Raw genomic sequence first — 23,765 nt, 5'->3', positions numbered from 1 at the left:
AAACGGAAGTAGGGAAAGTGTTATTACTAATTAATAATTTGAATTAAAGATTGCATAATGCATGGTATTAAAACACAAAGGGGGTATAAATATGGGGTAGGTAAGGTCAAGGTTCAATTGTTTCCAAGATGTCAGATCAAGAAGAAGAAGTAGGACAAGGCCAAGGTGCTATACCAGACGGGGCGCCGGAAATTCCGGAGGAGGCTGGAGGTGAGGAAAATGTTCCCCTCCATGATCAGGTGCAGGAGCTCATCGCTATGCTCAATTCTAGCGATGAAGTCGATGATCCTGTACCCGTGCACGGCGTCCAGCAGCTGCTGAACCTCGCGGCAGTGCCTGATCTACTCCCATTTCCGGGGGTAGACAGGCGCTGTCTGGACCTCTGGTTTATGGTCAAGCGCAGGTTGATGGGCGTTGTGCACGAGGGCGACATGCTGATGTGGCGGAGATTCCGCAACGATGCCATCGATGAGGAAGTCCTCCGCATGATGTATTCCAACTATGGGTTAGTCGTGAGGTTAATATCAGTAATGCCCACGTACGCCCGTTCCTTCCAGGCCAACATGGCGCCATCGCCACAATGGACCGCCTGGTCACCGTCCAGCAGGACCTTCTGGAGGAGCTACTCCATCAGGAACCAGACGGCGTCGACGACTCCAGCGACTACGACGAGTAGATGGCTATGCCCACTATTCATGAGCTTAACCAGTCTGCGACAGTCATCATAATAAATTTCGATATCTAAATTTAAATAAATAAAATATATTTTCGGCCAAAATTCAACCAAAACTTTGTTATTTTTTATTATATAGATAGAGGTTGCGCGATTCGTTAGCTACTGGATAAAATAATATAAAGTCAAATGTAAAATGTAAAACAGTAAAATGGATAAAAAACAAACTATGCCAAGCTACTCTATACTTGGGTATGTGTGTCGGTTCCTACGGAACCTATTCGGTGTGATTTGAGGTTAATGAAATGCTGTTCTATTGAATTTTAACAAAGTAGTTTAATGCTTACAGAAAGTCGAGGGCTAAAAAATACTAAAAAGTACGGATAGAAACTTAGTTAAAACAAAAATTCGAATACAAAATTTCAAAAGAACAGAGTTTTAACATTAGTAAAGCATTTGTTGAGTAAAAGAAAGAAAAAAAATATTTGCATTTTAAAACTCAATCTTATTTAGGTAATAAGTAAAACATTTTTGCTTGAAAATATTTTTATTATCAATTAGTTTAATTTCAAGTGGAAGGTTGTTAAAAATAGTTGTTAAACACACTGATAGATGTGTTTGTATGTATTTATATAAATGTGTGTGAGTATGCAGTTAACGTGTGTGTTTGGGTGTGTGTGTTGTGTTTTAAAGATGTACTTTTCCACAAACTAAAAAACAAGGACATGTCAGTTTATATAAGCATAGCGATGACAAACACCCAGTTGACCGACACACAGTACTAAAGTTTCACAAGTACACTCCAAATAATATCTACAATAATGCTTATAGTTAAATTAATATTTGGTCCTAAAAAACTTTTCGTTTTGTAAATTGTAGTTAACCGAGGACAAAAACTTAGAAGATTGAGAATGTACACAATTTTTAAAGTTCAATGCAAACAAATGATGTGCACAATATGGCTGGTTTCAAGATATTAAAGTAGCAACAAGGATAGGATCTTTATGAGTAGCACACCAATAAGCAAATAAATTTAAGATGAAGTAAACAATTAAACGTTAAAAGGCCAAATCCTATAAATTTTTTTAGGCTAACCTAGGATCTTCGGTGTCCGAAGCATCATGTATTTTTATTTATAACTAACTGAAGATTGTTTTAACATGAAACAATGTGAATTGGACTTATCAAATAAAAATAACATGTTTAATTTAACTGTGTTGATCACTCTATGTTAGGCGTAAAAAAGGAATATGTAAGACTTAAAAACTCTGACTGGTAGGTTGTCCTAAGATATTCTTTTTTTTACCAACTTTTGCGAAAGTAAATTTCAGTTTCAAATATAATCACAGACGCCCAAGGGTGGGTGGGGGGCAAATGGGTGTTTCCCTCTCTCAAACTTGAAAAACCCTCATTTACCCCTTTCAAAACCTTTTCATATACATTTTTAAAGCTTGGACGTTTTTGAGATCTTGCTTGACACAGGAATACTTGTATATGAAATATGCAACTACATTAATAAATAGATTGTTCTAATCCTATCTTAACACCTTTTTTCCTATCACGCTTTCAATTTCTGATCCTCTTGAGACAAAGAAAGTTTTTTAACCTCTCTAGGCCAGGTACTTGTATTCTAAAATTCAGGGATCGGCAGCCGCAACACAAACGCGCATATTCCCCAAATTAGAACCCGCTAAGTGACATTTTTTTCTCGTAAACCCGGATTGTTTGTTTAGTAACAGGTTTTATACTTACAGCTGAATTTTAAAGTTGTAATATGACTTTTTCACTGAAATTATACCTGTAACAAGAATAATAAACATTCATAAAAGCTAAGCTTATTATCAGTTAAAATTTTTTATCTTATCTTGTAAAAGAAATCAAAATTAGTCAACTAACTCAACTTAGCTAACAAAAATGGTTTTAATCTTATAGTTTTTATTTTAATATCCACGGAAAGCTGTCTATAATAATGACCATGAACTCTAGAAAACATAACAATAATCTGATTTTCATGGCATCGACTCTTGTACATAAGGAAAATACACAATTTAATTTTTTTGTTACAATAAAAATGTTATAGTTATGACGTACAGGCTCTAATTAAAGATAGATAGCTTCGATTAAAATGATATTAATTATCTATAATGATAAGAATTACATAATAATTGCAAACATCTATATAAACAAATAAAATTAATTGCACATTTTTCATTTGCAAGAAAAACAATTTTGAGTCAATATTAAAATAAAGGTTTCGTGATTTCGTCTTAGCCAGTTCTCAATTTTTCGCTCTATCTCTTTTTATATTAACACTGAAAATCTGCTCTAAAACTACTTTTGACCGTTTGTCGATCTAAAGCTAGTGTGTTAAGCTGCTTATGTATGTTGTCATATGAACTTGCACAGAAATTTGCCAGCTTGGTATGATCTTCAAAAAGGATGGAAAAAAAATAGGGGAAAATCTCTTTAAAATAAAATTTTTTAATGACTGCAGTTATATAATTACCTTATTCCAGCGGCTTTAGAAATAAAAGCATGTTAGTAACACGACAATAACATTCATTTTTAGACGGGGGAAAACAAAAATAAATGTCCTTTTTTGCAGGTGTTGAAATCACTCCACCCCCTTGATTTGTGGGGGGATTTTTCACCATCACACCCCATTTGATTGTGTGTGGGGAGGGGGGAGTTGACACCCATTTTACTATTATAATTGTCTTTGATATAGTAACCTTGCAAAATCATTTAAAATAAAAGAGAAGGAGGGTGGAGGATGAGTTATAAAGTATACAAAAAAAGAAAATTTCCAAAAACATTTTTTCAGTTATTTCAAAAATTTCCCCCAAATATTTTTGAAACACGGAGAGGTAACAGTCACATGAAGATAATCCATTACACAAACAAAAACAATTATATCCAGAATTAGTGCAGCAATAACAAGATTATAACATTATACCAATGTAAATAAGAACAGTACATTGTTGTACAGTTATGATATAAAAATTGTACCTGTTAATTTATGACATTATGCTATTTTGGTATTTTTTATTAGCAAAGCTACTCTATTATTGTTATGGTTCGTAGAAACTTCCCTTTAACTCCCCCCTCCCCCCCCCCCCCCACTTCCCTTTAACTATCCCTCCAACATATAAACATTTATATAAGAAGGGAGAAAACTGCGCCAGGCTAATAATCGAGAAACCATCATCCAAAAAATTCTAATTTGAGTAAATACCTTTGGATTGGGGTAAAATAATGGTCGTAGTTTAATTTGATTGTCATTTTCCTCTTAGTCTCATTTTGACTATTTATTTTTTAGAAAACTTATTCTCAAAGAATTTAAAATAACAAAGCCCCGTCAAATTAGCAATAGAGACGTATTATATTCAGCGATTATTTTCTTATTTCAACTTATCCTTTGGTTTTAATTTCCCGTTGTTCTAATATACCTCTTCATTCAAGGAATCTTTACGACTAAGTTTATCATTATGGCTAACCGTTTCTCACTGGAGACGACAGACATCAAATATGTAGAATAGATTTAATTTATTCTATTATATAAAGTAGTAAGGTTTTTTGTCCGTTAAGATCATGCAAACCACTGAACCGATTGAGTTCTTTATTTTAGGAAAGTTTAGCATAGGTGTCTGAATGGTTTTTGGGAAGGATTTCAGCTATTTTTCTGCCTATTACTAAAGCCCATAGATGGTAGGGGCGCGGCTGCTGTAATGAATTTAGTACTTTCTAACATGACCTAGACCTAAAAAGGATAAATTAGGTTGCAAAAAAAATATTTTGCAAGCACAGATATAGGGCAAATTTTTTAATTATTTTTAATCAACTTTTCAGACTTTTAAAAATATTTCTCAATGCTCAATGTAAATTATCGATAAATCATAAATGGCATGCATGAAAAAAGTCATTCTGTTATGAGTAATTGATAAAATTTTAAGGCTATTGATTTAGAGCTTAGCATTTGATCAATGAGAAGCTTCTCTAAAAATCGACTGTTCTTACAAGATATTATTCGAAACAAATAAACACACACACATACACACACAAACACACACACACACACACATACAAATACACACACACATAAAAAAGTAGTCAAAGGGAAAATAAATACTTTTCTACTTATCGATCAAACAAGCAAAAATTTTACAAAGGGAAGAAAGGAATTTTTATTTGATAAACCGGCGTAGTATTTTATATTAGTTTCATAAGGAAAGTTATTATACAATTTGGTTTTAAATATACAAATAATAAATGACTTTTTAATGTAACAGAATTTATAATTAAAATTTTATGTATACAATTTAAATTTTTAAAGCTTTTATTAAAAGCTGACCCAATTATTGCCGAAGTTGTCGAGATATTGTGCATCAGGCGCAGGGGCGTCCAAGCTTTTTCATTTTTGGGGGGGGGGGTAATCACCCCATTACCCCCCCCCCCCTTGGACGTCTATGATAAGGGGGACTAACTGACTATATAATAAAAGATATGAATTAGATTTGTAGTAATTTTTAAATATTTGCACTTTCATGATAAAGGTTTTATCCGAACCCTATCAAAGTATAAAAGTAGAAATGGATTTAGAATAAACGTGGATATATTGAAAAAGGAAAATTTGTCGTCAACTTTGCTTGCTAATATGGACCTCATTTATTTGTCATTTGGTTCATCCAGTGGGAGTGGAGGGGATGGGGTAGAAAGGGATAGTGTTATTTTAGCCATCTGTGAGCATCACTTAATCAGAGTACATGAAAATCTCCAATTAATTATATATTGATTAAGTATACACTTAGTTTTAAAGAACGCAACGGGGTCCGAAAACCAGTTGGCTCCGAAAAATTAAAATTATATTGTAGTATCATATGATAAACTTTATTTGACAAATTACACTCCATTTTCAATTTTTCAACTTACATGAAATTTAACGAATTTCAATTTTCTTTCAGAACTAGATAAGAATGGGGGAGGAAGCTAAGGGTATGCGGCGTAAGTTTGCCCGCAAGAGCATCTGGGAGATCGACCAAGATGACATGGAGGTTTAATTTGTTTATTTATTCTTTTTGGAGCAAAGCCACTCTTCATGCCACCTTTGTATGTCAGTCGTTGTTTTGTACATAAATCACAAAAGTAATAAAAGGTTTGCACCCCTTGCAAATAGAAATCTTAGACATCTACAGACTCTATAGTATTCGTGGATCAGTTTTAAAGCAACGCAACTGTGTTCTCTAATTGTATCTCTGTGCTTGGTATAACTAGGATACGTACGTACATCTATAATACAAAGTAGATGTCTGTCTGTCTGTCTGTCCGTCCGTCCGTCTGTCTGTCCCTTAAGATCTCGGTAACCACTGAACCGATGTCCGATAGGATTCTTTTCTTCGGGGTATATACCTGTTGGTCCTGTGGTGGTTTTAAGCTATTTTCTTGAGAGGTGGGACACCCCCTTCCGGGCTACCCCCCCAAAAAATTAATTTTAGGCAGTTACTTTAAAATAAATGGCAGCTCCAGAAATACCTATTTTTTTTAAAATTACCTCTTGAGGCAAATCCCATAGAGGCAAGGGGCGAAGCCGCTAGTTTATCTATACACCACTGATTTACAACTTTAAGAGTAATATAGCTGAAAATGTTTCGTATTTTTTTTATTTTATTGTATTTCAAATAAAGTTTATTTAGTTCTTCTACGTATATTTTCTTTATTTTACTAACTTTCTTTGTAACTTTTAACTTCTAAATAGCTGCACTACGTATGTACACAATTATCTTTGTTTAGGAGAGGATAGCCGCCAGAAGAGACAGAATAAGGAAGAGAATAGACGCGGCTAAAAAGATGACAAAACTCATGAAAATTCAAAAGATGATGGGGTTTAAGGTATCGCTTTTTCTCCAGTTAATTTTCTCTGGATTAGAACCAGTTTTGATAATTTCATTTGTCGTATAGTATCCTAGAAAGAACGTGTTCTAATTTTTGTGATTTTGTTAATTTAAAAAAAAAAACTTAAATTACTTAAAAAATAAGAGGTCTACAAAAAAAAGACGATTGCATATTTTCTATGGATCATTTCACATCTACTACTTACTAATTAAAAGCACCGACTAGCTATTTTTTTTTAAATCACAAAAGTCCTTTTTTTTAAAAATAATAAAATAACAATAATAAGATTAATTCCAGTTTTGTTGGCTGTGAAGGCCCAGGCCAATAAAACAGGGATTACTCTCCCCTGAAAGCTATCTATAATCCATAATACTATTTGAGGAATAACTATTAAATCTGTAAAACGTATTCCATAAAAACCAAAGAATATGTATGCCCCATACCTAAATATTTCTTAAAATGTCCAAAGTAATTCCAAAAAATGTATGTTATCAAAGTGCATGTATTTTTTTAAACTTAGCCCATTATAACTGAAATTTTTTTAGCTAAATAATTGCTAGGATATTATTATTTTTAGGGAGATGAAGATGAACAAATGTTTGTAGAGAAAGCCACAAGTCAGGGCAACAAAAATATTCATAATATTCTACATAATGGCAGAGAGTTAGCTACTAATATTATGCTTGCAGCAGAGGTAAGATATAATATTCATAATATTCTTTATAATGTAGAGAATCAGCTATTAATATTATGCAGAGGTAGGATATAATATTCATAATATTCTATATAATATAGAGAATTAGGTACTATTATAATACGTATTATAGTCATCGAAAAGCTTTATTCTTGCATATTTGAAAGTGGGGTCAAATTAAACTGTTCTTAACCTATTTTGATAGGAATGTTAAAAACATACTCTACTGTGAGCAAAGGTTGAAGCTTCTCTATAGTTGACTTTGTATTTAGAATATCTACTGTAAGCAAAGGTTGAAGCCTATCTATAGTTGACTTTGTATTTAGAATATCTACTGTGAACAAAGGTTTAGGCTTCTCTATAGTTAACTTTGTATTTAGAATATCTACTGTGAACAAAGGTTGAAGCTTCTCTATAGTTAACTTTGTATTTAGAATATCTACTGTGAACAAAGGTTGAAGCTTCTCTATAGTTAACTTTGTATTTAGAATATCTACTGTAAACAAAGGTTGAAGCTTCTCTATAGTTAACTTTGTATTTAGAATATCTACTGTGAACAAAGGTTGAAGCTTCTCTATACTTAACTTTGTATTTAGAATATCTACTGTGAACAAAGGTTGAAGCTTCTCTATAGTTAACTTTGTATTTAGAATATCTACTGTGAACAAAGGTTTAAGCTTCTCTATAGTTAACTTTGTATTTAGAATATCTACTGTGAACAAAGATTGAAGCTTCTCTATAGTTAACTTTGTATTTAGAATATCTACTGTGAACAAAGGTTGAAGCTTCTCTACAGTTAACTTTGTATTTAGAATATCTACTGTGAACAAAGGTTGAAGCTTCTCTATACTTAACTTTGTATTTAGAATATCTACTGTGAACAAAGGTTGAAGCTTCTCTATAGTTAACTTTGTATTTAGAATATCTACTGTGAACAAAGGTTTAAGCTTCTCTATAGTTAACTTTGTATTTAGAATATCTACTGTGAACAAAGATTGAAGCTTCTCTATAGTTAACTTTGTATTTAGAATATCTACTGTGAACAAAGGTTGAAGCTTCTCTATAGTTAACTTTGTATTTAGAATATCTACTGTGAACAAAGGTTGAAGCTTCTCTATAGTTAACTTTGTATTTAGAATATCTATTGTGAACAAAGGTTTAAGCTTCTCTATAGTTGACTTTGTATTTAGAATATCTACTGTGAACAAAGATTGAAGCTTCTCTATAGTTAACTTTGTATTTAGAATATCTACTGTGAACAAAGGTTGAAGCTTCTCTATAGTTAACTTTGTATTTAGAATATCTACTGTGAACAAAGGTTGAAGCTTCTCTATAGTTAACTTTGTATTTAGAATATCTACTGTGAACAAAGGTTGAAGCTTCTCTATAGTTAACTTTGTATTTAGAATATCTACTGTGAACAAAGATTGAAGCTTCTCTATAGTTAACTTTGTATTTAGAATATCTACTGTGAACAAAGGTTGAAGCTTCTCTATAGTTAACTTTGTATTTAGAATATCTACTGTGAACAAAGATTGAAGAATGAGACAAGAGAAGAAGAAATGAATAATATTTTAGAAGAGGAAGATAAGCAGATGAAAGAAAAATTTAGGTAACAAGTCATGGGTTCGATTCTTGGCTCAAAGAATTTCTAACCCAAGGAGGGAGGAGACATTGGGCTGTATATTATACTAGTCCTGAAAGTTTTATAATAGTGTTTTCTTATTGGCTTAACAACTTTGGGTACTTTTATTGAATTTTCATTGGTTGGTTCATTAGGTTGTGAGTCCAAACGTTTCAACCAATAATTATAATCTATAGGGATAATTTTGTGTAGTACTATTGGGGATGTACATATATCAATTAATTGGCAATTGTATTATCCCTTAGATCTCTGGTCCTAAGAAAAGATGGTCTTAAAGTTGTTATTTTCAATTTGAGTGTTGTTATTTATATCATAATGCCCTTTTTGATAAGTCACATAAAACATATTGTTGTACATAAACTACCAAAATCATTGAAAATACTAAAACCTGAGTTTTGGAAATATATCAAATAAGAATTAAAGCTTCTTTTTATACATCTATACTTTTACATTTATTGCTTCGCCTACAAAGATTTAAAAGAGCCAATGTTATTTTTGTATCTTAAGGAAAAATTTTGAGGGGGGGGGGATTACTTTATCTTCCATTATCTTTACTTGATATTTAGAGAGATAATGCATACCTGGCCAACGAATGCTGAAAAGTTCAAGGGAGCTCCAATTGAACTTTTTGATGAAATTCTCAAACAAAAGGTAAATATATTTCCAGTAGAGCTTAAAAACCGGTTAATATCTGCTGGATTAGAAACGGTTCCCAGCCAAACTGAAAAATAATATATGGTATCGTAATGCAAATCATCTAAGAATAATAAAAAAAAATCTGAATGCTTATGCTAACAAAACTGGTTTAATCTTATAATTGTATATAGTTTTAACATCCGCGGAAAGTCAATAGTATTAAACGTTTTAATAAACATAACCAACAAGCTGACAGACAAGCCGAAAACTAATTGTAGAGCAGATACGCTCCTACAATGATTGTACTATTTTCAGGATCAATGTAATGAGCTTCTGCAAAGCAAAAACAGAATTATTGAAATGTTAGAAGCTGAAAATAGGTAAAATATAGTAAGAATACAAGAATATTTTTTTCTCGTATTCATTCGAAACGGTTAAAATCCGGTGTATTAGAACCGGTTCTCATCCAAACAATTTGTTTGATAACCCATTTTATTTAGATTTAAAAAGAAAAAGAAAAAAAATGGGGGGGGGGGGAGGGGATGGTAATGTTTTTCTGGGGGCAAATTCTATTGGGAGGGTGGTGGACCCTTTCCCAAAATAGTTATAAACCTTCCCAGGACCTATGAAAAGCTACCCCGGAAGGGAGAACTACAACGGTTCAGCGGTTCGCGAGATCCTTTGGTACAAACAACAGACAGACATAAAGGCGTCCTATTACTTTATTATTAGGATTTATAATACTATCTTGTTTTTTTTTAGGTCAGCAGATGAAGATTATAAAGAATTGGTTCAGCATTATCATACAAATATCAGGTAATAATTAATAAGGTTGCATATTAAACTTTTGTATCAACATAATAATAGTCCTAAGGTCATAATAAATAGCAATAAAATGAAAAATTATATGATTAGACCCGGGCTAAAGTTATCTATATTTATACTGTATAATACTTTACTGTACAGTTTTTATTTTACTTTAGTGAAATGGCAGGGCGAATGGAGAGTCACGCGCATGCTTTCCAACAAATGTTGAAACAAGAACGACAAAATTTGGATAAATCTTTGAACCATCAGAAAGCTGATATGCTGCAAAGGTTAGTTATGTTTTGCAGTTGCGCCTTTAGAATACAGGCACGGATCTAAAGGGATAGTACAATGGCTGTTTGACACCAATAACTCCAATTAAAGTCCCAAAAATTGTTGAGCCAACGAATGGGAAAACGGTATGACTAGTGTAATGAACAACCCAATATCCCCTCTCTCTCTGGTAGGGAGGGCTATAAAGAGTATTAGTAAGAGAGGATAGTAAAATAGGATGTCAAAACACCACTAAAACAATGTCAGTGTGACCTTTTTAGATTGGGTACCTTTAATTCTTAACAGAATTTGACTCCCTCATTCATTTGCATAAAACTTTAGGTACTCTTATCTAATCCAGATTAATTGGATAAAACTAGAAGTATCAAAACTTTTCAACCTAAAATTTAAATCTACTTAATATTGTTTGTTATCATTCGATTGTACTTCAATTAATCGTACATTGTCTTATCCCTTGCTACTGTTACAGTCTTTTTAACACTGCTATAATTTTTTTAAAAATATTCTAGAGGTGGACGAAACTGGCAGGCATTGTTGGAGAAAACAAAAAGAACGAGTGAGGAGTGTATGCAGGTAGGCTGCTGCTTGGTTAGATGGGTGACATGAGCCTTTGAAGACATTTTAATTTCAATTAGGATATTGTCATAAAATCATATGTAAATTATACCAATAACGTAAAGCTTTAAAAAAACGTTCTCGTATTCGTTGGCCTAAAAACGTTGGGTATCTTTAATTGTTAGTTCAAATTACCTCTGTTAAAACCTTACACACAATAATTTTGATCTACAAAAGTTTATTATTGAGGGGTTGTACAATTACATAAGAAATAGTTGTGTCTTATAGGTTGTTTTGACAGAATTTCCTATATCACCTAACCGAGACTAACCTAAAAAAAGGATAAAAAAATTACGGGTATAGTCCCTTTCGTGGCAACACCTCATAAGGGGCGTTTTGTCGTATTTTACTAAATATTCATATATATTTCTAGTCCCCGCGGGAGGCTCTAACCCTGCGGGGAAATCACCTAAACTAATCTAACATAAAATAACCTATCAAAAGCTACTGTAAAAATACGACGAAACCTACCTTAAAAGCGTTGTCACAGAAGGGACTATACCCAAAATCACTTGTCGGCCAGATGCATAATGATGTAAACCACCTGGATATGATATATTTGTATGCAGGAACGGCTGGACCTCGTAGTAGAACAGGAACATGAGATGAAGGAAATAATTCAGACAGATTATGAACAACTAGCAGATACAAGGACCAGGATGGAATCTGTTGTCAGGTATAAAGACAGGCTATATATCTATCTATCTATCTATCTATCTATCTATCTATCTATCTATCTATCTATCTATCTATCTATCTATCTATCTATCTATCTATCTATCTATCTATCTATCTATCTATCTATCTATCTATCTAGTGAGTTGGAGAGTCAGATTCACATGGTGGCTGCACTCACTCATCTGAATTCAGAAAGGCTTGGTAAGTCATTGGGGCGAGTGCCGAGCCCTGGTTTTATATATTGCTTATAAGGGGTGGTTTCTTTTTTAAAAAGTCATTGGGGCGAGTGCCGAGCCCTGGTTTTATAAATTGCTTATAAGGGGTGGTTTCTTTTTAAAAAAGGGGTTTATGGCTATAGAGTAGCCGCACCATCAGAATTGTTTTGTCTTTCTATATTTTCACTTAAAAAAAGTGATTAAAAGTAAATAGATATACAAACATAGCATTGTCTGGTGGTACGGTTAACCTGTAGCCAATCATCCCATTCTATCCGAACATCTTTGGGTATTTATTAAACATAAGCATTTGATTGCACAACCTTTCTCTTAAATTTTAAGCCTATGCATTCCCCTACCCATTAGACATCTTTTATTGATATATAATTTAAGCAGAGAACTTAACAAATGTTGAAATAAGACACAAAAGTGGATTTTAAAAAAGTTATTCATCTTGCCTAGACCTAACCCTGTTCAAAATTGAGACTATGAAATCCATGTGCTGAACATGTTGATAATTCAGACTATGAAATCCATGTGCTGAACATGTTGATAATTCAGACTATGAAATCCATGTGCTGAACATGTTGATAATTCAGACTATGAAATCCATGTGCTGAACATGTTGATAATTCAGACTATGAAATTCATGTGCTGAACAAACACGAAGAGGAAAACACAATCATCAAAGCTGAACAGAAAAGAAAAATTACAATTCTTCAGGTTAGTTTATCGGCTACACCCTTAGAGGTCTCTAGGGGCACTTGAGGTAGTGTATGGGTTGGAAATGACACCCTTCCCCATTTTATGTTAGTTTCAAAGGAAAAAGTAATATTATGGGAATTTTTTTGGTGGATTTGTGGTACCCTCCCCAAAATGGCTAAAAACCTTTCCAGGAACTGTAAATATACATATTTGAGAAATTAAAATCCTTTTCAGAGCTTAAAACTAATTATATAGTATCCGCTGAATTAGAACCAGTTCCCAGTGATGAAAAATCCTGTATAGCATCGTATTACAGACAATTTTCCACGTATAGAAAATCCTAAAATTCAAACCAGTTTTTAGGGCTAACAAAACTGGTTTTAACCTTATAATTATTAATTTTAATATCCACGGAAAGCTGTCTATAATACGATGCGATAAATAACTTTTGTTACTTTAGGATTCAGTGAACAAGTTGAAAAGTAAAGTGAAAGATGCCGCGAAGAATAAAGAGAAAGAAAAACAAATTCTGATTGAAAGCATTAAGAATATCAAAATTCAATTGAAGGTAAAGTGTTTATAAGTCTGTCTGTCTAAGCTAAAGGTACTTTTTTATTGGAAGATGCAAAACTACATAAAAAAAATAGGGACATAGTTAAATAACGTTTATGTTCACCCTGTGGGGACCCTGTGCCGAATTTTGAGTCTTTATTTATCAGCCATTAGCGTCGGAAATATTAACACAACCAAGTCGCTATAAAAGAACAGAAAGCAATTTGCCAATAGGCGATAAAGGTCTCCACATATGGAACCAGGTGGTTATAAATCTATACTTATACATTTTTTACATTAAAGGACGCCTGCAAGAAATACCACGCTTTAACTACTGAAAGACTGCCACAAGTAGACCCAATATCCCAAATTTAAAGCCTTTAGCTTCAATAACAAAAAAGTTCTAGGCATTTCAAAATAGCATTTCATGTACAATGAAAATTTTGAAAGATTTACAATGCTCATAAAAGAAAAAACAATAATAAATTACGTTGCCTAGACATAAAATTATAACCTTATCTTTGTCAGAAATTTAGATTGCCGGTAACTGATTACATATTTACAATAAAAACACCACATTTCATAGTCAAAATCTATGAAAAAAAATCGATTTAAATTGCATTTGTGAACGAAAATCATTGCGAAAACAAAGGGGAAAACTACAACAAGCTCAGCTGTGATGGTTGCTTAGCTGGTTCAGCCTTCTGATTGGCTACAGTACACTCAGTATAACGCAAGTTAAACTTAATTTTTTTTAATGATTTTGACTATAAAAATGGTTATTTTTATTGTAAAAATATAATTAGTTACTGGCAACCGAAATTTATGGCAAAAATAAGCTTATAATTTTGTTTCTAGGCCACGTAGTTTAATTTCAAAATTTCTAACATTAGCATTAAGATTCTTTCAACATTTTGATTGTACATAAAATGCCATTTTAAAATGCCTAGAACTTTTTTGTTATAGAAGCTGAAGGCTTCAAATTTGGGGTATTGGGTCTACTTGTGGCAGTCTTTCAGCAGTTAAAGCGTGGTATTTCTTGCAGGCTTCCTTTAACCTAAATATTTTTTAATATATAAGCGAGTATATGAAAACAATATGTATTTTGAATTAAAGTTGAAAATATGATTACCAACCAACAAACCATGAAAATTTAGGAACTGGAAGAGAAACAGAAAAAGTATGGAGAACAAAGTGAGAAGAAAAGATTTGAAATGAATAAGATTATGAAAAAACAGGTTTTACTTTTTTTTCTCCTATTCGACTTTTACAACTACAAGCTATGGTTAATTGTAAAGCTGTTTGTTACTTTTTAGAAGAATTTTTATAGAGCTGTCTCCTGTATGGTGCCTATAAAAAACGCCATACAATACAAATAACCAATGAAATCCAATACACAGGAAAAATTACCAATGGCAGGCCAGTATACATTTAAATTGACCAATGATAGGTAAATATGACGTCATTTTTTACAGGCACTATAAAAGCTGTAATGTAGAGTTCTAAAACCTTAGAATAAGTATCATTTGACAGCAGCTTAATTTAAGGTACATCGGCAGCTAATCTAAGCTGTTTTTTAGGCATATGAGCTGTTAGAGCAGCTGCAGCGCAATGATCAAATCCTGCGGGACCTGTACATGAATGTTCCGCTGGCTGATGCGGCAATACAGAGAAAAAAATCTGAGTAAGTCATCGTACCTTTAACTATCAAGATTTATCAAGTTTGACATTGGACTGTAGATCTGGTACCTAAAGTTTTTAAAAAGGCATGTTAAAATTGTCCTATCGATTTCAAACTTTGCATGATGATTCCTGTAGTAGTTAGGTACGATTTAGAAAGCGTAGCAACTCTATAATCATTACCCGAATGTCCGTACGTCCATTTTAAACATGTTGATTTTTCTACTTTTTTAACAATAAATTTTTATGTGATCTAATTTTCCGTTTGATCTGATTTTTGGTATATTGATTCCTGGGACAACAAAGAAAAATATTATAAACGAAGCAACTCTATAATCAAGTCCCAAAAATGTAAGTATGTCTATAAACATTATCCTGTATCAAGCAGGTTTTCAACAAATTTACTTACAATTTTGCTTCGACTCTTATACTTTTATATTCTGTTTATTCAGTTCAGACACTATACAAGTGTTAATGTCCGTTTGTCTTACCGTTTCAGTGCTTCGCTTTTATGGATGTTGTCATCCTTGTTATACATATGATTTCTTATTTGTTGACTAAAAACTTTTATTGAATTATGATTTGTTAGTTCAAACTAGCAGTGTACAAAAATTGTCAACCAAATATTTTAATCAGCAGAAAGGATAATATTGATTATAATCATGTATAACAATGTATCGCCCATTTTCTTATCCCTTTAGATCATGCACAAAATGCACACAAATTTTGGAAATAATTATTTATTATTGTTTAGTTACATGTTCTCTCGGCTATCCTCCAAATCTGAGGAAGATTTTTCAAGCAAGCGAAGTTCAAAAATTATGTCTTTTGTGTCCAGAAGCAGGTCGTCTTCCATGAGGTAAATATCCTATTATATAAAGTAGTAAGCGTTTTTTGTCTGTCCCGAAGGATCTCGCTAACCGCTGAACCGTTATTGTTCTCCTTTACAGTGAAGCTTCTTATAGGTCCTGGGAAGGTTTTAAACTATTTTTAGGGAGGGTATTTTCAGCCCCCTCCCCCCCAAAAAAATTTTTTTTTACTCTTTTGAAACTCAAATTTAAAATGGGATGCGGTCGACTTTTTCCCCTACTACCTTAAGTGCCCCTAGAGGCTTCTAGGGGCGTAGCCGCTAGTTACAAATAAAGAATGTTCTTTTCCAGTTTGATTGAAACTGAAAAATCATGTATCGTATCGTAGTTTAGACAATTTTCTGTGAATTATAAAATAAAAATCATAAAATTAATTCCAGCTTTGTTAGCCCGGCCCCGAGCCTTCGGCCCTTTGGGGTAACAAAAAAAGGGAAAAGGGAAAACAAATATCAACACAAACTTGTTGTCCGTTTTCGAGATTTTTTAAACATACAACTTATATGATTAGAAGGAAGGCATCAGAAAAGATGACAACACAAGATTCCGCCCAGAACCTGAAACAGCGCCTCCTGTCATTGATTGAAAAAGCTGACTTTTTGGTAGAGGATGATCTTAACGCACTCATGGAGGTTCTTCCTGACAAGGACAAGCTTCTGCTAAAGGTATGTAATAAAAGTTATCTAGTGATTGATGATTGTTATAGTAAAAAAATTACAACAAAAAAATCCACATATATTTAGTACTAATTTTAGATGAGTTCATTTTCAGCAATTTCAGTTACAATTAATTTGCTGTCACTGCCCCTGGCCTGGGCAATACTTCCTGACAGGTATAACCTGTAAATATTTTTAGGTTGACTCGATCCTTGGAGCTTTGGGAGTGCGAGAAGAAAAGGATATTGAAAAGATTTTTCATCATCTTGCTGTCAGCGATGAAGGTACCAGTAGCTTTTAATAGTCTAGGTTACCTATTGCAATAGAAGGGTTGCAGATAATTCAACTTTACATTTTATTTTTTTAGTAATTTATATTCAAAATAGGTCAGAAACTGCAAAACATACAAAAATTGTAGCAAAGCTTCACTATGAAAAGATTTTAGGTTCCCTCAAAGTTTTTAGTCGAGCACAGAACTCCCGTCCCCATTTTTTGCGATCTCTTTCAAAATAAAGGCGAGTTTATTTTGTTTGTCTTATTTTTGGTCAGATTAGGATAGGTTAAATTGGGTATTGGGTATTCGGAGTTATGTCACCGCAGTTAAAAGCATAAAAGAACAAAAATAACCCACTACCCTACATATTTTCATTTAAAAAAAAATAGGGGGGGTCGAGTGGAGGATTTCCGTGCTCGCTTGGCACTTTAAGGAAAAAGGAACAAAAGACTTTTTTAAAATTTAGGAACCAGCATTAAAACTGAAGATCCCAATGATGCCTTGAGCATGGCTGAAAAACGTTCAAAGATTTTGAAAATTGTAAGGTAACAATAATATAGATATAATCCCTATGTGACCAATAGTACAGTACAATGTAGGAACAATCTAACAACATTATTGGCTAGAAAATTTATATTTTCAACTATAATTACAATTGGATTTGGTAGAATAAGGCTATGAGTTGGAAAATTATCATCTAGGGTAATATTATTTTATATAAATACAGGTTGTCACAGAAAAAATCATTTACAGTTTTGTGAGAAATTCATTAACTGTTTTCTCATTTGCAAGTTAATTAGAATTGGAAAACTTTAGCTGTGTTATTGTGAAAATCTTGTACCTAATGTAAATTTATAAAATACAAATCCAATATTATATTGGGACATGTTAAGAAGTTTGAAAGAAATAAAAACGGAAAATTTTATATTACAGAGGATACATGGAAGAACCAGAAGCCACCATGAGATCTCAACAGAAGAGTATGGCATTGTTCAGTGGTTTCAATGTTGTTAAAAAAATGGCTGATACAATTCAGCCTGACAGGTACATAGATAGATAGATAGTCACAGTTAGATAGATAGATAAAGCCAGGTAGATAGATAGAATGATAGAAGGTCCCAACAGAAGAGTATGGCATTAATCAGTGGTTTCAATGTTGTTAAAAAGATGGCGGATACAATTCAGCCTGACAGGTACATACATAGATAGATAGTCACAGTTAGATAGATAGATAGAAAGATAGAATGTCTCAACAGAAGAATATGGCATTGTTTAGTGGTTTCAATGTTGTTAAAAAGATGGCAGAAATAATTCAGCCTGACAGGTAAATAGATAGATAGTTACAGTTGGGTAGCAAGATAGATAGCCAGTTGGATAGAAAAAAAGATGCATAGATAGTCTAAAGAGAAGCTATTAAAGTTACAAAAGAAGCTTTTTTATTCAAATTTTCGTCTTGAAACAAAATTTAAGAAGCTGTTGTAGCATAAATGTCTTCTTCCTAATGTTTTCGTCGAAAAACAAAAAAATAATCATATTTTTCTTTTGCAGGGAAGGGTACATGTGGAGTGAATTGAAAGATGCTATTGAGGTAAAAATTGAAGAAACAAGGATGACAACATCCATAAAAGCGAAGCACTGAAACGATAGGACAAACGGACATTAACACTTTTATAGTGTCAGAACTTAATAATCAGAATATAAAGGTATAAGAGCCGACGCAAAATTGTAAGTAAATTTGTTGAAAAACTGCTTAATACAGGATAATGTTTATGGACATACTTACATTTTTAGGACTTGAGCATAGAGTTGCTTCGCTTATAACATTTACTTTGTTGTCTCAGGAATCAATATACCAAAAATCAGACCAATCGGATAATTAGGTCACATAAAAATATGTTGTTAAAAAAGTAAAAAAAAACATGTTTAAAATGGACGTACGGACATTCTGGAAATGATTATAGAGTTGTTACGCTTTTTAAATCGAACCTAACTACTACAGGAATCACCATGCAAAGTTTGAAATCGATAGGAAAATTCTAAAATGCCTAAATTAACGAAAAAAGCTATCCGTTTCAGACGTACGGACGGACCGACCCTAATTATAGAAAAGCTTCGCTTTTAAGAATAAGTACATCAACATCCATAAAAGATAATATTTCTCTAATCAACAAAAAATTTAATAGGGAAAAAATAGATATAACTTTTTTATGTTTTTTAAATGTATTAAGTGTTATGTATAAAAATATGGATTTTAATTTGGTCTCATAATATCTGTTTTCCCATTATAATGAATGCCTTCCTTTTATGATTTCAGGAGTTCAAAAGTGCGGACAGGGTAAATCTTAAAAATCTGCTAGTAAGATACAAGGTAAAAACTAATAGTTATTTATCGCATCGTATTATGGATTAGTATAATAGCCCAAATCTTATAAAACTCCCCAGGTACGCCTAGGGTTGAGGATTTCCTTAGCATTACACATAAATGAATATGCAAGACTTAAAAACCCTTATTCCTAGGGTAGCCTACTTACAAATAATGTTCCTTTTATGATTATAGGATATCCTTGTTGCAAGATCTGACTACATGACAAAGAATGAAAATTTAAAAAGAGAAAACGAAGAACTCAGAAACCTGCTCAAAAATTTTATTCCTCAAAAGCCTATGGAATAGTTGGACTCGTGCTATAGTTTATGTTACCATAATGTCATATTCTTATGTAGTCAAAGGTGACATTTAATCAAAAATTCATCATAAGAACAGTTTTTATTTTTATCAGGCTACTAGCAGGGGTAACCACTCTAACCAACAATTCTAAAAAAATCACGAAACCTTATTGTGCATTAGGTGGTATATTTTGTTTTTGCCATGTAAGTGAAGAGGGGTGGGAAAGAAGGGGTGGAAAAGGGGAAGGGGGTTTGGGGGAAATTTTCTTTCAGAGTTGTTAGTGAGAGTATCATTCCCTTGTCCCTGGGCTACTAGTACTATGCATTAATATCTTCAATAGCTTCTGAGTTATGTATTTTGAGTTGTACAATATGGTATATCGCCCATATTTTCTCCCCGCATTTTCTCTCAAGAAGGAACGGTTCGGATTTCGTTTATTACATTTCAGACATGGCAATACATGTAAGTGTTACTAGCCTAATCAAAAAGCTGAAGTAATTTTTGTTCAATCTTAATGAGACACCCTTGGCGACAAGTGGTAGTCCTATGTTCAAAATAAAAAAAAGAGCACGAAAGTTTGGTTTCATTTCATGTCTGTCCAGTTTAACCAAAAAACCTGACTGATTGTATTATTATGATTGTGATTTCTTGTAATGTGATGTGAATTTTGTTATAAATATTTTTAATAAAATTTTTACAATAACATTTTTTCTCCATAAAATTGCAAGTTTTGTTAATGTTTAACACCTAAAACTCAACCTTGAATCAAAGCGAACTAAAACAATTTTCCTGAAAATAAAATATCACTTATTCCCCCCCCCCCCCCCCCGTTTAACATGAAAATTGAAAAAGGTAGAATTGTTATTCTATTGATTTCCTACAGTTTTTTTTAATAGCATATATCGGATCTAAATGTATCACATTAAAATAAATCAATTATGACAACATTCCAAGTAAAATATCAAGAAAAAAACTCGACTAGTATAGAAATTTAGTAGATACTTATTAGGGACTAGAACTTTTTTCTAAGAAATACTAGAATATATTTAACTTTGTATATAAATTAGCATAAATCATAGGATTCTTTACAAAAATAATAAGCTTGATTTCTGTAATTGAACCTCTCCCCCATAAAATACTTTTCCATTAGCCATACAAACTAAATTGTAATTATAGATAGCTCCTAAAAAGAAGACAGACACTTTGTACATATAATTGTATTTTATTGAAAAAATAAGCATTGAGGTGAAATATAATTGTGACATGTTTATTCTAAATATAAAAATGATAATAATACAAAATTTTAAATATCACATCATCAAAGGCCCATAAAAGCAAATCAACAAGGATGACAACATCCATAAAAGCGAAGCTCTGAAACGATATGACAGACGAACATTAACTTTTGTTAAGTGTCAGAACTGAATATACAAAATATGAAAATATAAGGTTTGACAAAATTATACGTAAATTTGTTGCAAACTTTTAAATATGGAATTCTGTTTAAGGACATACTGAAATTTTTAATACTTGATTATAGAGATGCTTTGCTCATAATATTGTACCTTATTGAAAAAAAGTAAAAAAATCAACATGTTTAAAATGGACGTACGGACATTCTGGTAATGATTATAGAGTTGCTACGCTTTCTAAACCGTACCTAACTTTTACAGGAATCACCATGCAAAGTTTGAAATCAATAGGACAATTCTAACATGCCTAAATTAACGAATAAAAGCTAACTATCTCGGACGGACGGACGGACCGACCCTAATTATAGAAAAGCTTCGCTTTTAAAAAGAATAGTTATCTATCGCATCGTAATGTAAACAGCTTTCCGTGGATATAAAAATGTACAATTAAAACATTAAAATTAACTAGTTTTGTTAGCCAAGGGATTTCGACGGTACAGGCTTACAAAACTGGTTTTAATATTATAATTGTACATCTTATTATTCTATCGCATTGTAAAAGAAACAGTTTTTCGTGGATATAAAAATGTACAATTATAAGATTAAAATTAACTAGTTTTGTTAGTCCCGAGATTTCGACGGTACAGGCTTACAAAACTGGTTTTAATATTATAATTGTACATTTTATTATTCTATCGCATTGTAAAAGAAACAGCTTTCCGTGGATATAAAAATGTACAATTATAAGATTAGAATTAACTAGTTTTCTAGCCCCGAGATGCCGAAGGAACAGTCAATCAAAACTGGTTTTAATATCATAATTGTTCATTTTTATAATTGTAGAAAACTGGATACAATACGATACGATTTTGTTTTGTTTTGTTAGCCCGTGGCTTTGGTATTTTTGGGCAAATGAAACTGTTTTCTTTAATTGTACATTTTTATATCCGCGGAAAGCTGTTAATAATACGATGCGATAAATAACTATAATAGAATTATAAAATATTCCCGTATATACTTTCATAGAAAATATCAATTTATGTTATTTGGACTTAAGTAAGGCGTTTGATCACATTTCAAAAATATTCAAATCACTTTGGAATATAGGAACTCATTATTTTACCTTCGATTTTTTTCAATTAAAAAATTATTTAGATTTTTAAGGCCAAGTAGATGTTAGCAATTACATGCTTCTATTGTATCAATAAAATGAATAATATGGAAGAAAATATTAACTATTCAATATTCATTAATATATTTGGACTTAAGAGAGCATAAATAATGAGTAAACGATATATTTGTGCTATTTTATTAATACAACCTATGTAATATATAAATAAAAGTTGTTAAAAAATATATTCTGATATAGAAAACAAGAACGATGAAGCCCAAGATCAGTAGTTATATTTTTAACTGTAACTATAAAAAATATATAATATATTTACATTAAAATAATATTACTTTAATAGAAAATGGAATGAAATTGATTGTTAATCACAACTAGTTTTCTTATTTTTTGTGCGCCAAAAAAAGTGTAAAATTTTAAGCAAATTATCTTTTGCTCCAAATCAAGCTTTAAGAAAAACTTCAAAAATATATCAATCTAAAAATTAAGGTACAAAAAAGTTACAGAAAATATAACGATTTGCATAATATTGTATTTGGACCATAAACAATTCGTGCGGCTGGGATAGTATCACGCAGGCATAGGAAGGGGGTTGCTAAAGGTTATGGTGGTTTTTTTTTTGCAACAGGTAGCTGAGCTTGCCAAACAATAATAAAGTTTTACAGTCCCAACTGAAGCACTATATTAAACCAACCAATGATTAGCTTTCCCAGTCCCAACTTGAAGTAACTTTAATAACTTGAACTAACCAATAATAATCATTCACGATCCAAACTATATTAACCTAACCAATGAAAAGCTTTCACAGTCCCAACTATATTAACCTAACCAATGATAAGCTTTCACAATCCCAACTATACATTAACCTAACCAATGATAAGCATTCACAGTCCCAACTAAATTAACCTAACCAATGAAAAGCTTTTACAGTCCCTACTATATTAACCCAACCAATCGAAGGCTTTAACAGTCCCAACTAAATTAACCGAACCAATGATAAACTTTCACGATCCAAACTATATTAACCTACCCAATAATAAACTTTCAGATTCCAAACTATATCAACCCAACCAATGATAAGCTTTCACAGTCCCAACTAAATTAACCTAACCAATGATAAGCATTCAAAGTCCCAAATAAATCAACCTAACCAATAATAAGCTTTCACAGTCCCAACTAAAATAACCTAACCAATAATAAACTTTAATAGTCCAAACTTCACAGTTATATGGAAAACCAATAAAATAACAAAACATAATAATAAAATTAATAAGTAAATAAAAAAATGTTGCTAGCTCTTAATACTTAATTTCTCTTTTTCTTTCTCATTCTCTTCTTCCTCACTTGCCATGGTAATACTTAAAAATGAATAAGGTTTATCTTATATTAAAAAAAAAACTAAAAAAAACACACATTTTTTCTATGATACAAAAACGGATAAATAAAGCGTGAAAACTTACAGATCCTTTGGAACATACTTTTCGTTTTGTTTTTTTTGTGCTATAAGGGCCTGTTGATACCAGCTTATACAATTAACAAAATTAATTCGAAAGAAGATCACGTAACCTATACGTGTTTTCAGCTGTCGTTGGCCTCAACACATAGTAGAATGGACGAACTTTCTATCTGCCCCCGAAATATCATTTTATATTTATTTCTTTTGGTGGTTATACCTTATTCCTG

At 32.1% G+C, this 23,765-nt stretch overlaps 3 protein-coding genes across 3 annotated transcripts in view; 2 read left to right on the top strand and 1 right to left on the bottom strand.

Annotated features, from left to right (window-relative positions):
* Window positions 1-5,631: 5,631 nt before the first annotated feature.
* On the top strand, window positions 5,632-10,357 carry LOC145330751 (dynein regulatory complex protein 1-like). The gene is made up of 7 exons (XM_080175417.1): window positions 5,632-5,724; window positions 6,461-6,559; window positions 7,140-7,256; window positions 8,771-8,868; window positions 9,468-9,552; window positions 9,853-9,917; window positions 10,300-10,357. Exons 1-7 carry the CDS (start codon window positions 5,647-5,649, stop codon window positions 10,355-10,357), a joined length of 600 nt encoding a protein of 199 aa, XP_080031543.1. The 5' UTR covers window positions 5,632-5,646.
* A 178-nt stretch (window positions 10,358-10,535) lies between these two features.
* On the top strand, window positions 10,536-19,739 carry LOC145330685 (dynein regulatory complex protein 1-like). Its single transcript, XM_080175343.1, has 16 exons — window positions 10,536-10,634; window positions 11,148-11,211; window positions 11,823-11,929; window positions 12,071-12,132; window positions 12,784-12,869; window positions 13,312-13,419; window positions 14,561-14,641; window positions 14,984-15,087; window positions 15,838-15,942; window positions 16,461-16,614; window positions 16,805-16,889; window positions 17,346-17,424; window positions 17,813-17,923; window positions 18,428-18,467; window positions 19,194-19,247; window positions 19,437-19,739. Exons 1-16 carry the CDS (start codon window positions 10,537-10,539, stop codon window positions 19,548-19,550), a joined length of 1,452 nt encoding a protein of 483 aa, XP_080031469.1. The 5' UTR covers window position 10,536; the 3' UTR covers window positions 19,551-19,739.
* Window positions 19,740-20,746: 1,007 nt separating this feature from the next.
* Window positions 20,747-23,765, bottom strand: part of pkaap (A-kinase anchoring protein pkaap) — a 31,380-nt gene continuing 28,361 nt past the window's right edge. The window contains exon 22 of the mRNA XM_080174230.1: window positions 20,747-23,440. Coding sequence (XP_080030356.1) covers window positions 23,374-23,440 — 67 coding nt within the window. The 3' untranslated portion in view covers window positions 20,747-23,373. The remainder of the gene's footprint in view (window positions 23,441-23,765) is intronic.

Source organism: Acartia tonsa, chromosome 10 (genome assembly GCF_053477335.1).
Source record: "Acartia tonsa isolate MP-2025a chromosome 10, ASM5347733v1, whole genome shotgun sequence".
Lineage (NCBI taxonomy): Eukaryota > Metazoa > Arthropoda > Copepoda > Calanoida > Acartiidae > Acartia > Acartia tonsa.
The sequence above is the reverse complement of the archived record's forward strand: the minus strand, read 5'-3'. Positions and strand labels throughout refer to the sequence as shown.